Here is an 18510-nt window from a genome sequence, read left to right as displayed (position 1 = left end):
ATTCTCTAAATAGCCACACATAAATTCTAATCTGTGCTCTAATGACCAGTTGGGAGGAAAACAATGAGAGAATTGATGGAGCCACGCTTGTGGATGAATGTCGTTGCCAGAATTCTTAAATGTTTTAAATTTACATGTGGTAATGAACAGCTTATAGTCAAAATCATCATGTCGGCGAGTCGCACATCGGTCATTGTTACTTCGTTTCGGCGGTTCCATTTCAAAATTCGGTGCACCTTGCCAATTTCTTTCATAATTTCCTAAATGCGCTGTGTTATTATTTTGTGGCTGTTCCGTATTTCTATGTCCCTCTTCCCGTATTGGAGCGTGAGTGTCCTCTGAAATACGTAATTCTTGTATTACTTGTGGCTACTGATCTTGTACTTCCCGGATTTCTCTTTTGTACAGTGTATTGATTTGATTTTGATTTTGTTTGAATTTTCTAATTTGTTCATATTCTTCAGTGTCAGTGAAGGCTACAGGTCTTGTGTCATTCAGATCATCATCTACCTTTGTAGATAAGTTAGTGAACTGATCTGAAAGTTCGGCTACTTTATCCGGTAGTGAAATTATTTCCTCTGTGTGTTTTTCTGAACCAAGTTTCAGAGTGTCCATTTGTGTTGAAATCGTATCTACTGTGTTCTTTAAGTTTTCCTGAGTTTTTGCAAGTAGCGTAACCGAATCGGTAGATGCAACTGAGTCAATTTTAGCTTGCAAGGTCTCATGATTTTCATGAACAATAGTTTGCAGTTCTTTTATGGCTGCTTCGTGATTCTGTAATGCATTTTCATGACGCGAACAAATAGGTTGGAAATGCTCACAAATTTGTGTTTTTACGTCATTACAGACTTTTTGACATTTCGATTCAATGTTATGTAGCTCAGTAGTTAAATCTTCATGTGTTTGTTCAAGTGTGGTGTCTAACTTTTGAAGCTTTTGCTGTTTGTCTCTGATTTTGTTCCATTGTGTCTAACTGTTGCTGTGTTTGTCTCTGGTGTTGTTCCATTGTGTCTAACTTTTGAAGATTTTGTTCCATTGTGTTTAACTTTTGAAGATTTTGTTCCATTGTGTCTAACTTTTGAAGATTTTGTTCCATTGTGTCTAACTTTTGAAGATTTTGTCCCATTTGTTTCTGATTTTGTTCAAGCATTGTGTCTAACTTTTGTAGCCTTTGTCCCATTTGTTGCATTAACTGTAATAACAGTGCACTGGTGTCTGAAACATGTTCCTCAGTGCTATTTGGCAGTGCATTTGAACCAGCAATATTCGCATTTTGAAAAGCAGAAAATGTGTCTTGATTTATTTGAGAAAACGGTGAGTACGCAAAACCTGAATCTACAGTATTTGCAAGATTGTGTCCTGTCATTTTGGAATCCTGAGGCGAGCTGTTGCCGACCGATCGATCGATAATGCTTCCCTGTTCACTAATTGTTTCACTGTCTACACCATTATTTGCAGCCCGCTCCATTTCCCTATGCACAATTACCAAATTACTACTTTGAACATTAGTTAATTCATTACATGGTGGCACTAACACTCTGCTTTCGTCTTCACTGTCATTTCTCAGTTTACTTTGGAGCCTAGTATTACGTTTTTCACACGCCATTATTGTTACAATATTTCACACGATAACACAGAAAAGCACAATCTGAAGAGCAAAATAAGAAAACACATTAACATAGCATTGAAAATAATATCTCGTATTTTTGCAAGCGCAGCTGCGAAATACTTGGTGCAAATCTACATACATGCCACAACTGTTTTACTGTACAAGAATGAAAAACTACAACTACAAAGGAAATTCTCTCTACAATTACGCGCTAGCAATAAACAAAGGCTGCACTAATTGCATAAACTACAAGAAAAAAATCAGAAGATTCCAGTGAGGTATCCTAGGCTAAGGGTTGACATATGAAACATCCCCTTATAAAAATTGTACATCACTGTGCTTAAACTGACACACAATATTTTTAGCGCAACGCAATCTGACTTTCAATCCTGTACCTTTCACAAATCACTTACCTCACAAAAATCTTCGTTACTCGAACTACTGCAATACAGCGAGCGCCACTACTGCCAGCTAACTAAAAGACTCAAACTACGGAAGGCACTAACTACTGATAGGCATAGTTAGCAAATGAAAGATTTTAATAGAGAACAAAGAATGTATTTACCTTAATAGTCATCAAAAGTCATAATATATATATATATCAGTTCATGACATCCAGTCTTACAAATTTCAAAACTCCGCCATTTCTCTCCCCACATCCACCACTGCTGGCGGCTCACCTCCAACTGCGCAACGCTACGCGCTGTTCGCATCCAGCTGCCCAACACTACAATGGCAGACAACAATGCAAACTAGCCACAGACTGCACACAGCACAGCCAGTGATTTTCATACAGAGCGCTACGTAACGTTGCCAATAAGAAAACACAAACAGCCTACTTACAGTAGTACAGGAAGAACAATTACTTAATTGCCTCTGCAGTACTATAACTAGTGTAGTGTTTTCTATACAATCCCTACAGAACAAGTATGTAGGGGTTGTAGTATATTCCTAGATTTCTCACTGAAAGATGGTTCTTCAAACTTTGTATGTTGACTTTCATTGGTTATTTTGCATTTTCCAAGTGATTCCAGTTCAGTTTTTCCAGTATCTCTATGACACCGTCCTGTGGATCAAACAAAGCATTCATGTTGCAATTTTTTGTATATGTTCAATACCCTTGCTAATCTTGTGTGGTATAGGCCCACAGACTTGAGCAATATTCTAAGATGAGTCACGTGAATGTTCTGTAAGCAATCCTCTTGTGGACCAATTGAATCTTCCGAAGTTTGTCGCCTGTTTTTTTATGACTGAGCCTATGTGACTATTCCATTCCATATCTGCACATATTTCCATGTCAGTATCTGAAAATCAGTTGAATATATAATTGCCAGTAATTAAAAATCAAAGAAATTTTTATTTATGACCTTTAAGGCTCTATAGGAATGTTACTGGCAGGGAAGCCAAACTGGACATCAACTCCAGGTTCACAAGGCAAGTACTGTCTGACATAAAACTGACATTTGAGTCCTGTATATGTTAATATACTATTCAGTTGCATGATACATTTAAAACATTGCTAATTCTGGCTTGTTCACACTTAGGAGTATTGGTTTTAATGACCAAATTTCACTAATGTGGCACAGTATTCAGAAGGCTGTCCAGCGCAGTAATATCTAAGCCATGGTTCTGAAGTTTGATTTTATATTATGAAAAGGATAGATAGCTATGCAGTATGTAGTGAAGATATTGAGTTGCAGGCAGGCATAAATGATATGTCAAATGAAAGCGCAACTCAAACAGTTGTGTTTGGCACCAGTGCACATGCGCAGCGCAAACACCGAATTTGTAGTTACTATGCAATGTGCATTCCGGCTGAAGTTCGGTTGTGATCCTCCAAGTGATAATAACATTTGTAGATGGTATCATCAATTTGAAGATACCAACTGCCTTTGTAAAGGGAAGAGCACAGGACGACCAAGAGTTAGTGAAGAGACTGTTGAGCGAGTGAGAGAGTCGTTCACTCGTAGCCCAAAGAAATCAGTCCGGGAGGCTAATCATGAATTACAAGTTCCTGTGTTGACTGTTTGGAAAGTTTTAAGAAAATGCATACAACTACATCCTTACCGTTTACAGTTATTACAGGCTCTAAAGCCAGCAGACCATGGATTACGTGCCAACTTTGCAAACGAAATGTTGTTCCATGATGATGAAGATTTTCTGGATAATGTTGTCTTCAGCGATGAATCGACCTGTCACCTTAGTGGACATGTTAACACTCACAATGTGTGTACCTGGGGCTCAGAAAATCCTCATGAAGTGGTACAAATGCAACGAGATTCCCCTAAAGTGACTGTTTTTTGTGCCGTATCCTGGCGGATAGTTTATGGGCCTTTCTTTTTTGGTGTACCTACTGTAACTGACACTTCTTACCTTGATACACTAGAGCAATGGCTCTTCCCGCAGTTGGAAGAAGATGAACCACAGAACTTCATTTTCCAGCAAGATGATGCACCACCTCACTGGCATAGCGAAGTACGCGATTGGTTGAACTTCCCTGTAACCTAGTGCTGGCTAGGCCACAAGGGGCCCAATGACAGGGCTTGCTTTGCATGGCCTCCATGTTCACTCGACCTAACGCCATGCGATTTTTTCCTTTGGGACTTAATCAAGAATCGTGTGTACATGCCTCCGCTACCAGCAGACCTCCATGAATTAAGAAACCGAATTGAAGCAGCTGTTGCTACAATCACTGAAGACACACTATCAACATTTGAGAAGAACTCAGCTATAGACTTGATGTGTGCCGTGTGACAAATGGTGCTCACATTGAACATTTATAAGGTTCTTGGTGAAACTGTTTGAGTTGCTCTTTCATTTGACATATCATTTATAACTGTAAGTTTAATATAATAAATATCATAAGGCATTAAAACCCCAATATTCATTTATAAACACCCTGTATAAAATGTATTGGATAGTAGGTACTTTTTAGCTGCCTTTTTAAATAAGTGTATTTTTGCAATTTCTTTAATCTCTTTTGGTAATTTATCATACTGTTTTATTCCTTGGTAGAAAATGCAGTTTTGAGTTTTATGTTTATTTTTTCTTGGTAAATGTTAGTTGAGTCTATCTCTTGTTGCATGGTCATGGGCAGAGCTGTTTGTGCAGTAATTACCAATGTTATTTTTGATGTGTACAACTGACTGGTAAATGTATTCACATGGAACAGTTAAAATCGCCAGTGTTTTGAACAGATCTTTAGAATGAGCTCGACTAGTATTTTTGGTTATTATTTTTATGGTTCTTTTCTGGAGTTTGGAAATGGTGTTGAGTAGCAATCTGTCATTTCCATGATATTGTTATTATTCCACCCTGGATTTTACATTGTTTAAAGTTTGTATTTTGTGTATATAGTTACTGTACTTTTCTTTTATTAGTTTACAATAATAAGACATTTGCTTGTAATTCTCAGAATGTATCTGTTCAACTCCTGTGCAGATGATGTTCTGTCGGTGTGTTTATTTTGTATTATTTCCTAGCCTATGTGCCAGTTTCTCTTTTCTCGGTACCTGAACTACCATCCTAACCTATACCCATTCATACTCAGCATTCCTCTTTCTGTGGTGGAATGGTTTTCAGAAATACATTTTTTACCTACATAATTAGTAGGGTGCAGATCAGAGATATGTTAATTCTATTTTTAAACCTGGTAATATTTTGGTATAATAAATTGACATGAACCTTCTCATTTTCTCCAATTTCAGGCTAAAAATTTCGAGTTATAATTAAATCGTTTTAAGGATGTTAGTTTGAACAATGAATATATTGAAAAAATGGGACTTTCTTCATGCCAGTGACTACAAAGATATTCCTATGAGTCCCACGGGGCTTCATTATAACTATTTTGCTTTTGTTCTGCATTTATCGTTTGTGCATTAATGTAAATGCCCATCAGTTTTATTTGCAAATGATACATTTTATTGAATACCATGAGTCAGAAAGCACCCCTGTCTACACCACCAATACACTAAATCATTAGAACCATGTTTTCAGCTGAATGGATTAACACTGAACATCCCAAAAACCTACATCACCCATTTCAGAATAAACAGCCAAAACCCAAGGAAACTGAAATATATCGTAAAAATCAATATCTAGAAGTAGAGCCCAAGAAAATTTTTAAGATTAAACACAGATAATAATTTAAAATGGACTAAACAAGCTGAGTATTTACTAAACAAATTTTGTTTCTTTGCATTTGCATTGCAAATATTAGCCAGTGCCAATAATAAGGAAATTCGCAACCATAGCTGCTTCCAATCCGTTATAATGTACAAAACAGTGAAAATTCCAGGTTGGAATATCAACAGTTATGATAAGGATAGATTGCTACTCACTGTAAAGATGACATGTTGAGTTTCAGACAGGCACAACAAACAGACTGTTACACACGGAGCTTTCAGCTAAAGCCTTCTTCAGAAAAGAAAAGAAAACATGCCCACAAATTCACACAGGCAGGCACTCCTCATGCACACATGTTCACTATCTTTGGCCACACTGAGCAGATTGCAACTGTAGTGTAGGGAAGGGAGGAGGAATAGCATGGTAGGAGGGGGGAAAGGGGGTGCAGAGGGGAAAGTAGAGCGCTGTCTCATGCAGCGTGCAGTGACTACAAGGCAGTAGGATGAAGCTGCCAGGTGCAGCATTGGGAGGCTGAGGGAGAAGGGGCGAGTGTTGAAGGATGGGAGCAGACTGGTGGGTGCCTTGGCAGAGAGCAGCTCACAATGAGGGTGTGGGCACTTGAATTGGGAGGATGTGATATGATAGGACAAGAGGGGGGAGGGAAATTGTTGGGTGGAGGGTGTGGGGACAGTATGGAATGGTAAGTTGAGACCACGGTAATTTCTGGGGCGAAGAATGTTTTGTAAGGGTAACTTCCATCTGCAAAATTCAGAAAATCTGGTGGTGGAGAAGAGGATCCAGACTGTCCATGTTTTGAATGAGCTTTTGCAATTGAGCATATTATGTTCAGCTGCATGCTGGCTTCTGGTCACAGTTTGACAATTAGCTTTCATCTTTGTGGGCAGCCAGTTGGTAATCATACCAATATAAAAAGCTGTGGAATGGTTGCAGCAGAGGTAGTAAATGACATGGCTACTTTCACAGGTGACCTGACCCCAGATGGGGTAGTATAAGCCTCTGACAGGACTGGAATAGGTAAGTGCTGGATGGGTGCATTGGGCAGGTCTTGCACCTGGGTCTTCCACAGGGATATGATCCCTGTGCCAAGGGGCTCGGATTGGAAGTGGTGTAGGGATAGACTAGCTTGCTGTGGGGATTGGGTGCCTGACACGTCACCACGTTAGGAGGGTGGGTACAATCATGGGTAGGGTGTCTCTCATTTCAGGGCATGGTGATAGGTAATCAAAGCCCTGATGAAGGATGTGGTTCAGTTGCTCCAGTTTGGGGTGGTTCTGAGTGACAAAAGGGGTACTCCCTGGTTCTGGGGAGTGTTGGGAGGATTGGGGTTGTGTGAAAATATGGAATGGGAAATTGTTCGTGGGCAAGGGCTGGGAAATAGTGCCTGGCTGCGAAGGTCTCTGTGAGACCTTCCGCATACTGGGCAAGGTAGTTCTTGTCACTGCAGATATGCTGTCCCCGGGTGGCCAGGCTGCGTGGGAGGGGTTTTTTGGTGTGGAAGGGGTGGCCGCGGTTTAATTGCATGTGCTGGCAGTGGTTGGTTGGTGGCATGGCCAGTATAGTTGTTTGAAGAAATTCGAGCAACATATTATGCTTACTGAAACTACATAAAAGAATCATTAGAACGACGTCACCCACTATTTAAAGACCCGCAATAATTAACCGTTACCTCCCTATATATCTATGATCTTATCATCTTTTAACATAGTAACTAATAATTATTCAAGGTAAACTGTTATAATATGAGAAATAAAGCTAATTGTGTGCTCCCTTCTCATCATTTAAACATATGTGCTCGGACTCTGTGAACATTTACACCAAACTAACAGGCAAGAATATTCTGAGTATGAAACTAGATTCACTGGGAGGGAGGAGGGGAAGGGGAGCTACATGATTATAAACTTCAGTGCTACTTCTCAGTTAAAGATTTATTGAAGGATGCATGAAATATTTGAAGAGGAGGTAGTTTATCAATAGTTTTGTTGTGTAAATGTCACTGTCTTTTCACCAAAACTATAGTGTCATATCAGTCTCCTTATATAGAAGCCAATGTCCTGACTGACTGACTCAATGACTCATCATCTCCCAGCCCAAACTAATAAGGATGGAAACTTGAAATTTGCAGAGGATGTTGTTGATCTTATACTGTAGGCATTGTTTAAGAAGGGATTTTTTTGAAATTCCCCAAAGGGGTGAAATGGGATGAAAGGTTTTTTGAAAAATGTGTTGCAAATATGACACTTTTGAAGCTAGGGCTGTGTAAATTGGTATTTGGTTTCTCAGTCAGAAATAAATAAATATGTTTTTCAGCATTTCTGGAAATTTGACCACTAAGGGGGTAAAATAGAGACAGAAAGTCTTTTGAAAATAAATCATTATTAAATAACTATTAAAGCATTGTTAAAGATCCATCTATGAAAACTGGTTTTGACTTCTTTTTAGAAATAAAAAAATTCGTATTTCAGTAACTTTGGAAATTTAATCCCCGAAGGGAGTGAAATAGGGGGTGAAAAGTTTTATGGAATTATATACTATGAAAGCCTTTCTTCAAGCGAAATCGATCAAAATTTTGTATTTGGCATTTCTGTCAGAAATGAAAAAAAAATACGTTTCACTGTTTTTGGAAATTCAGCTCCCAAGGGGGTGAAACAGGGGATGAAAAATGCTTAAGAAGATATTTCATTACACTAAAAAAAAGGAGCTAATTCATGAAGACTGATGTACACTTATGTGTTAGGGGATGAAAGTTTCTATGGAAATGTCACCGTAAGAAAGCAAAAAGCATGATTAACAAAAACCTTGGACACTAGCTACCAGAATCGCTTTTTGGTCAGAAGTACATTCGAAAAAGACCATGCTTTAGAAGCCTTAATTAGTGTGAAAAGTCTAGAAGGTGTTGCAATTTGTGAAATTATCAAAGAAAGCTATTTAACAGTCACCACAACAATTTGTCAGCATAAAAAAGAAACAGCTTACCAATACATTAATTTTTTTATGTAATTACTACACAAACGCAAGCAAAGCAGCAGGCACTAAGCTAGTGAAGTTATGTTTCCACTTTTTTACATGTCTCCTGTACTATAATCAAATGATTAGCATCTGCATATTATGAGACGAATAAATAACAGTTCACATCTTATGAAAGAAGAATATATACTAATAACATTTAATTTTCTGTAAATTGTTCCCGCTGCCTTTGATTTCAAAGAATGTATTCTGGTCAGCATTGTCCTAAATCTACAATTGCTATAAAGGTAGGTTTGTCTTTTTTAAATCCAACTTCTATAATAATTTTTTGAAAAATATGTAAAAACCTGCCAACCGGTTGCATAAGTTTTCTATATACCTTGACCAGGTTTCGTCACCTCTAAGGGTGACTTCATCAGAAGGTAAGGTAATAAGTTGCAAAGTCAGTACTACTTCAAGTGTTCCTATATTTCTCCAGAATCCAAACTGGTCTTCAAGGCCAACTATTACTAGTCTTTCCAATCTTCTTTAAATAATTTGTGTTAGTATTTTGAAACTATGATTTACCAATTGGTGATTTGGTAATATTCATGCCACTACCTTCTTTTGAATTGAGATTCTTGAAATCTTAGCGTACTTTGTTTGCTGTATGTATCTTACCCACCACATTGTTGGTTCTCCCAAGAATCTCAGTAATTCTGTGGCAATGTCATCTGTTCTTGTTTTGTCATAGGTTTCTCAGTGCTCTATCAAATTCTTCTTGCAAAATTCCTTCTCGTCCCATCTGAGAAGACTCCCCTGACTCGGGGTTCTGAGCAACTTTTCCAAACTCTGCCACTGGTAAAATTTTGCACAGACACAACTCAGTCATTGTAAACATCTTGTTTAAGGGTTGTGAAAGAAGACTGCATATGTATAAGAAACATGAAGATAGCAGAGGGTTTCTAATAGATTATACAATAGTAAGACTGAGACTTTGAAACCAGATTTTAAACTGAAACCATTTTGAGGGTTATGGGTATGGACTGCAGACTGAACTGGAAGAATATACAGAAGTGTAGGATATTGAGATGGATTCTCAATAAGTGGAAACAGTCAGTGGTTGTTTTGAGTTTCAAAAGGAGCATTAGGCAGTATCTGACTGCTGTATTTAACGGAATCTGGAATACAATAAAAGATGAATGAGTAACTTTGAAAGATGAAATAGTGTAGTGAAGTCAGTAGACGAATGAATAGCGGGGAAAAGACAAGATCAAGTAGGAATCCTTCATATTTTAATAGAAATACTAATTTCTTCAGCAGTAAGGTGAAATCTTGTAATTTATTTTTCTTTATTCAGTTGCACTTGTAATCAGTACCAACACTTTTTTTTTGCAGAAAACATTGGCACAGTGGGACAAGGTGTTCTACATAGCTGCTGCTACTTCTGCTGGTACTTACTTCTTATACCTCGCATTTGGATCTGTTGATGAGCAGCCTTGGAATGCCCCACGAGAAAGCAAATCCATAAAAAGAAATGGAGTTCACAACATAGAAGAGGAAAGCAACTATATCCCAGGAGAACAGGTCAACAATTATATCTCCACAGACCAAGACAGCACTGAGAACTTCTCAGAAGAGGCCCATGAAATTATTAATTATTATATAGAAAACGCCATTAATCTTAACTCTAACTCTGCAGGGCGGGACAGCAATCACGCTGACCAGGAAAGCAACAGTGTTCTAAAAGATCAAGCCAACAATTACACCTCCTCTGAGCAGAACAGCTGCCACAGCTTTTCGGAAGAGGCTCGTGAAATTATTAAACATTATGTAGGAGGGGCCATTAATCCTATAAAAGATAGCAATCAGGAAAGCAACAGTGTTCTAAAAGATCAGGCCAACAATTACACCACCTCTGAGCAGAACAGCTGTCACAGCTTTTCGGAAGAGGCCCGTGAAATTATTAATCATTATGCAGAAGGGGCCATTAATCCTACAAAAGATAGTAATCATAACTCATGATATACTCAGAGCCAATTGTGAAAATATATGAATAAGTAAAGTTGTAGGATCATCAAAGAGAAGTGGCATATTGATACTGCTGCACATTTTCTTGGATTATTTGTGGGCATAATTGCAAAAGAAAATGAGAAACATTTTATTCCTCTGCAGCAATTAAATAGTATCCAAGTAAAAATAATGCTGGACTGTAATGTTAACCTTACTTGATATGTATTCAAAAATGTACTCATTATCATTTTCAGTAAAGTGACAGTTGCATTGTGACAGTGATTTTTTATGTAATAATAAAACTGTTGTCATGATGTTGGTCTTATCCTTGAAAGTGTAAGCTGATTGCAATAATGACTGATACAGTTTAAATTCTCCATTTAGAATAGTAGGAGTGTGGTGAAGACCTCTACACATTAATGCTGTTTACATCAGCATCCAGTTACAATTCTTTTATCGAATTGATATGGAATGAGTCCGTTTACAGGATATCTGTATATGATTAGTGTTGACATTAATGAACACATTATTTTGTAGTCCTCACGCAACTACACTTAAAAACTAGGCTACCACTTTCAAAACAGGAATTTTTCCACAGAATAGGAGTTGTTCGGCATAATATGATTTTAGGTTAGATTTAAAATCTTCTTTGCTACCTGCCAAACATTTTTATGTTATTGGGCAAATTATAAAAAATATTTGTTGACAAATATTGAACTCTGTTCTGAGTCACTGACAGCTTTATTAGTGGGTATTAGAGGTCAATTTTTTTCTCTAGTGTTGTAGGCAAGGACATCACTGTTCTCAAACTGTGATAGATATTAATGAACATATGTAGTGTGACACTACAGTTAAATGCCTAAATCTGTGAAGAGCTACCTGCATGACAACTGCTCGTGGACACCACGTATTATTGTTACTGCTCACTTTTGTGCAATCAGAAAAGTAGTGATTTATGCCAGAAAACTATTCCACAAAACATTATTGAGAGAAAATATGGAAAATATGTCACGGGACACCAATTGTGTTGTTGTCACAGATAAAGCAGTATGAAATTAGTAGGCTAACTTTCACATGTAGGAAAGCTCTGGCTGAATGTAGGTATTTATGAGTAAATGAGACTACTCACTGAATAACAGGGGCCTCAAGTTGTCAAGAGGCACACACAGAAGAGATCTCTGATGGAGCTGTTGCATGTTTAATTGTAAATGGGGCAGAGATTTAAGAAAAGATAAATGAAATAATATTCATTTCTGTGTCCAAGATGGTGATATAGTGCCACTGCAGTGATCTCTACCTGAAAAGTCCATTGAATTCCAGATGGTTATCTTGATACAGGTGAATTTAGTGTATTATGTTTAGAAATTATTTGAACAATGTGACAGTTTATTACTGATCTGTTTTTTCTGAAGCATGACCATGGTTCACTGTTTAAAAACTATGAAGAAAAAAAAAAGAATGGAATGTGTAACTGTTCAAAATGTACCAGTTTTGGTATTTGGAAAGCACTGTTACTTCTGTCTCAAGTGTTGTAAATGTACATATTTATCTTTCATTCTGGTCCAGTGCCTTCAGTTTCTTATCTTTTTGGCTAAGTAACTCATGACTACATTTTTTAGGTTGTAAATAAGATCACTAAAACCTACTTCATACTGATTGTAGAACATGTCATTTGTTATGGAGTGACTCACAGTTCTTTAATGTGCACTACTTCAGGTCTCACCTGTGTTTAAAAGGTTTCCCATTAACATCCGAGAGGAGCCCCAACTGCTGAGCGCGGGCGTTCCCGCCCGCCCACCCACTGTTTCTACTGACATCAAGAACTTTAAAGACATTTTATTGGATTATATACACCCTGTTTCATTCTGAGCTACAAACATTGTATCAGTACCCACACCTATTCTTAGTAAAATTGACACAGCATTTAACTTTTTCACACAGAGAAAGATATTGTAAATTATACACTTTTTAAAAGTATTTTAATAACATTGCGGCATAGGATTTTCACTAAATGTTAAATCATGTTGACTTCTTAGTTTCAACACATTTTATTGTAGACCACTTTTATTGCAGGAGGTCTGTCTTATTTTATGATAGAATTGTTCCTTTATTGTAGTCATGTCTTAGTGCAACGGAGACCAGGAGGTGAAGAGGGGGGCGGGCGGATATGCAACATATATTTGCGAATCTTTTAAACCCTGTTTCTGTTAATAGGAACATGTCAGTGTTTGAAAGAAAGACTTACATTCTTCTACAATTATTTTATTCCACACAAAGCGAGTGTCATGATGCAAGAGAACATAACATACGTACAAAAATTACTCAAAAATTAAATTACAGCCTTACAAATTGTGTCGTACATTACCAAGATTCTCTTACAGTTTCCTTTGATGACTACTACACAGTAACAAAACTTTAAAAGCTTCAAGGAACAATTATTCAAGTGGATACAGTAACTGTCAGATCAAATAACAGGTTCACATGGTTTTACAAACAATGTGGACGTACGGCACAATAAGCCGAATTGAAGAAATAAAACAATAGATGCTAGCCTGCAATTTAAAACTGAATGTAATCACAGTTTTCTCCACTGCAGACACAAAACTCGCTTGCAAATGGTTGACTAATATATCCTCCATACAAAAACATATGTTGCATGTTAACACCAGCATATCCAGTACCGAATGCATGTTTTCATACAATAAACTGACATATGTATGGGAGATCCACCTGAAATCAACATTTAGAAAACTTATTTAAGGACTGTGCTTATTTTGGTAAATTTTAAGTACAATTCACTCAAATGTTGTGACAGTATCAACAAAGAAAATGTTATGTGCTTCACAAAATAAGCAGTCCACAGAAATGCAGAACTACAACAGTAAGATGGTTTTCAGGACAAAACACTGTATAAAAAAGCTGCCAGATTGTATTCTGGAAAGGATTTTATCTCAGATCTACACATATTTACATTAACTAGTTATCAGTAATAGTACGACAGAGACAAGTTAGGCAATGCAAGTGCTGAGACTACAGTTCACACATAAATAATACAGTTAAGACGATGCTAATTTGACTGAAATTTTTTTCAGTTTTTTGAACTTGCACTGCCTTTAACAAACAGTCATTCCTTAATAAAGTGGACAGCTTGTAAGCCAAGTATCAAAATATCTTTTAAATGTTAACAACTTTGATTTTCCATAGAATTTTAAATACTTTTACAAAGAACTGCAAAAAAATATTTTCATGCACTTGAAGAGACAAGGTGGTATTTCTAAAGATTTTGATTCTAATGTTAACATTTAAAAGTAAAAACTAAACAGCGGCTGAGCTCAATGGAAATAAAAACCTTAAAGCCAAGAGCTGAACCTCTGGAATTGTGCCAGGAAATGATACTGATTCGTGATCAGACTTCTTAACAGTAATGCTTAAATAAGTCTTTTTAACACTGGAACCTCAGTCGAAACCGTATGCGTTCATGTTGTGCTTAGTCAAATCAGTAAACGTGGATCGGTTTCTGCCAACATATTGCACTAGGCTATCTGTTTTCAATTTTCTGTGTGGATATTAATCCCCATCTCATTAAGTGAAGTCAGCAACACTTTCAAGACTAGTAGTGTTATCAGTTTGGAGCTCCAGCAGGCACATCAATTCTGCATACTGTGGGACTGCAAACTAATATCACTTAAGGTGCTGAGCAAGTGGCAGATTACACGACTGAAAATCTGAACCACGAGGATCATAAATGCAGCTGGAACAGTGTATAATGGTAAAGACATCACAATGACACTTAAATAATCTAAGTGAACAGACAGCCTGTGATAGCACAACAGTTTCACATGTGACAAAACATTGTGTGTGGCGAGCTGCCCATCACACTTTTCTCCAAAGTTTATAAACATGAGTCCATCACTTGAGACCAAATAAATTAATAGTGTAAAGTCATCACACTACGAACAATCTAACACGTCAAATGATAATTACAGACTGTGAATGTATGGAAATGTACAATGAGACAGATGCAAAAAAATAAGTCTGCAATAAAACACAGCAGGTGATTGAAAGTTCACCAGCCAAGCTACGGCCACACAGAGGTTCCCGGGTTGGAGGCGAGGCGAGGTGCATTCACTCAGTCAGTGCCTAGAATGCAGGCACATCACGAGGACAGCTTCTCTAGCCGGACACATAACCGCGCTGTTTCATCGTCCAGGGGTGACCGCGACGTCTTGTCACCTGCCGAGGTGGTGCTATTACTCGCGGCTGCCTCCAACGCGCAAGATCCTTCCCAGCGCGCCTTGCCCGATGCATGAGACTGATGAAAAGAGACAATTCACAGTTACATATCTCTCTCAGAATGATTTCATGACAAGAAAACACATACTAGACTTGCAACATACTTCTGACTGATCTGCAATATGTTTATACCTCAGAAGTCAAAGATATTTAGATTAATGTGTACAGCCACTCAAACTGTGAAAGCAGCACTCGGCAAACTATTGCCTTGGGCGCAAGAGTTGCTGCTTGCATATAATTTGTTTAAGAAAACAAATAGTGAGGTTAAAGTGTTCTTTTTTTCCTTGTACACTAATTAAAATGGAAGTATTATCACTAAAACTTTTTGGCCCATGTCATACAAAATTCCTCTTTTTGACTAACTTATATAATCATTGTCACCTTTGTTACCTATCCGCTGTATTGATCTGCAGCAGTAAATGATGTGACAGCAAGTCTTCATGGAAATGTTGCCCTTTATTCTATTACACTACTCTTGGAACTGGAATGTGCTAGGTGCTTACAGTGGTAAGGTCCCGCTTCCAGACAGAGTCACAGCGGCCATCGCAAAGTGGGCAGGGTCGCTCCAGGGAGTAGCCACCGCACTCTCGGCAGTCCAGCGACACGTGCTCCTCTTGCCAGCTTACACCACAGCTGTGTTCAGTAAAAGTGAGTGTGTTAAACAAGTATGTTGGTTTGAACCACAATATATATAGATTTATCAAAGATAACTAAAAATCAAAGATTTTATACACTAAATGCCAACTTATTTAAGTCTACAGCATTCATTATCCTAAAAACTGGTTAAAGTGATGTGGATCAAACAATACGAGAAAGAAATTGCATTTGTATACTTACGTGAAGCAAGAATTTAGCTGCAGACGAAGTTCTTCAATTGACAACACTGGCTCAGAAGCTGCTGCACCAAAGTAACTCTGGAGCTCCTCAAGAGAACTGCCAATGCTTGCACTGCGGTGCAAGAGACTGCTGGAAGCAAATCACAAACAGTCAGTAATGGCTAAGAAAAATGGGAGCTTTATTACCTACATGTATATTCTGCAACAAGCTAATATTACAGTACACCCAGTATAAAAATGAAGCTGCTTTTACCGAGTTATATTTAACTCCACCAGGAAGAATGATTTTATGTTCACAAGACATGCTTAGCATCACAGTGACACCTTACAGATAAACATGAGATAGGAAATATCAGAACGTGGCAAGAAACGTAACCTTTTATTTATGGCCATGAAAAATACATGTGAAGTGCCTCAACATGCTCATAAAATGTAATGGAACATACTGCCAGTGGTTTTCACCTTAAATCTAAACGAAGCTTATCCAATTTCGGTGTAAGTTTTACAGAATTAATTCTTTAAGTCGAGTGCAATATTTACACACCCACAGTCCCATTCTAGCACTGTCGGTGTGCAAATTTTACGGGTGCTACGCTGTAAAAAAGTGTTCCTCTTTAGAATATGAAAGTAAACTAAGATGCAAGTAGAATTTGTTGTTCGAATTCTAGTGCAGTGATGCTATAGTTGGGCCGTAAGAGATACTGTAATACCACTGGGGAATGCCAGGAGTGTGTGCGTGTGCGTGTGCGTGTGTGTGTGTGTGTGTGTGTGTGTGTGTGTGTGCGCGCGCGCGCTTTAATACAACAGCCAGTTCCCCCACCCTAACAGTTTGGACGCTGATGGGAAAGGAATGAAGAATGTAGCCGGCATTGCTTGCAAAACATAATGAAACTGCAAGTTTACATTTACAAAAGTGTACTGCGATATGAATCTAAATCGCATTTTCAACGCTCTTAACTAGACCTACGTTCGAAAGGCGCCCAAGAAGTACACGCAAAACCTTAAGAAGAGGGAAGTGATGGAAGCAGAAAGAAGTCTGAAGAAGTTCACAACTGATAATTCCTGCAAAGACGAATAAACAAATCAATTTTTTAAAAAAATAAGAAAACACACGCGAAAGAACGCTAAACAAGCTGTATTTCCTCCTTCAAGGTAACTATGTTCTTACAAATTTTTGAACACTTCCAGCAGGAAAGAAACTATACAGTATACGACATTATTATGCTGTGTGTTTTGTTACACAGTCCTGTTGCGCGTTACACACATCGTTTCACTTTCCACTTTTTATCTTATCCCCTACAAATGGTGAAGGCAATGCCGCCAGCGCTGCGTGCATTCGTTACCTTATAGGAGGAAGTGGGGGTATGAGCGAGACGGGGAGTGGGGCGGATACCTGATGCACAAGCGCGGAGCATACATGCTCTCCCTCCACCCCCCCCCCCCCCCCCACCACCACTATTGTAGATACAATACGGAAACATTAACAAGTGTTTTAGAAAACGTTTGCTCCCTCCCCCACTCTTCCTAACACACACAGATACACACACACATACTCACCCACACCACCCCGACATTCTCTCCGTGCGACTAAGTGGAATTGGTATAATTGCCTATCATTCCCGTCGACCAAAGTAAAAAAATAAGCAGGAGCGTAACTTGCAACTAAATTTCTTGCTCCTCTAGTCGCCAGATGCAGAATGCACCTCACGCGCACACACACACACACACACACACACACACACACACGCTACCGTATTATTTAATAGTCTAATCATTACACGTGCTGCATTAATAACGAAACGTGCAACATAATGACACATACCTGTGGTACTGGTCGTGGCCGTGCATTTCTGCGGGATGAAGGCTGGCGAGCGACATCTCTGATGCTTGATTCTGTAAAGGAAGAAAGAACACTTCATTATAATTTATTCTCTACTCTTTCGCAGCGTAAGTAACGAACAATTTGCAAAGATAAAGCTTGGCGTTATGATCGAACATGAGTTCTCATGGAGAATGTGATTCACTTCTAATCCATGCGCCAAGTCCGCTTTGCGGGATTTGATTGCTTGCTTTATTTCCTCGTACAATCACTTTTTCGTCCGTGCTATTCCTATCGTAGATACAATTCACGATGGCACAGGAGTCACGTTGTTTTGTTTACCTACTGGAGGTGGGGCACGTGTCGCAAGAGTAGCTGTCTGCCTGTAGTCCTGCCGAGATAGCTGGTGCACCAACAATGAGGCCTCTGCAACGCGCGCGCCGAGCTCCAGCCGCCGAGCCCCCCACCACCACCCCTCCCGCTGACCGGCCGACCAATGGGCGGCGAGTGGAAAGTTACCGGCTCCGCGCGCTCCAGCAGGTCATTCAACCTGCGCCGGCGCCCCAGACAGTCTGGCGGGTAGGGGTAGTGTGGATAGGGGTAGGGGGTGAACGGAAAAATACTGGCAGCCCGCCCAGAGGGGCGGAAAACGGGGGTGTAGATGCGAGGGCGGGGCACGTAAGCCGAAATTGTAAATATTTACACTGGCGTACGCACGACCTTGTCTACACCCTGAATTTCGTTGGTCTCACTTTTTCTCATCAAAGTCCACTCTGCGTGTACGTTATGCGATTTTATGTCACTAATTTGTGTCTTATTTATTGCTTATGAGGTACGTTTCTTATGGTTCA

General features: G+C 38.8%; 1 protein-coding gene across 1 annotated transcript; it reads right to left on the bottom strand.

Annotated features, from left to right (window-relative positions):
* Nucleotides 1–12957: 12957 nt before the first annotated feature.
* On the bottom strand, nucleotides 12958–18024 carry LOC126458369 (protein pinocchio). The gene is made up of 5 exons (XM_050095343.1): nucleotides 18006–18024; nucleotides 17663–17733; nucleotides 15842–15970; nucleotides 15508–15637; nucleotides 12958–15023 (listed from the first exon to the last, which is right to left on the bottom strand). Exons 2-5 carry the CDS (start codon nucleotides 17716–17718, stop codon nucleotides 14868–14870), a joined length of 471 nt encoding a protein of 156 aa, XP_049951300.1. The 5' UTR covers nucleotides 17719–17733; nucleotides 18006–18024; the 3' UTR covers nucleotides 12958–14867.
* Nucleotides 18025–18510: the final 486 nt, after the last annotated feature.

Source organism: Schistocerca serialis, chromosome 2, assembly GCF_023864345.2.
Source record: "Schistocerca serialis cubense isolate TAMUIC-IGC-003099 chromosome 2, iqSchSeri2.2, whole genome shotgun sequence".
NCBI lineage: Eukaryota > Metazoa > Arthropoda > Insecta > Orthoptera > Acrididae > Schistocerca > Schistocerca serialis.
This window is presented reverse-complemented; position numbering and strand designations above follow the sequence as displayed.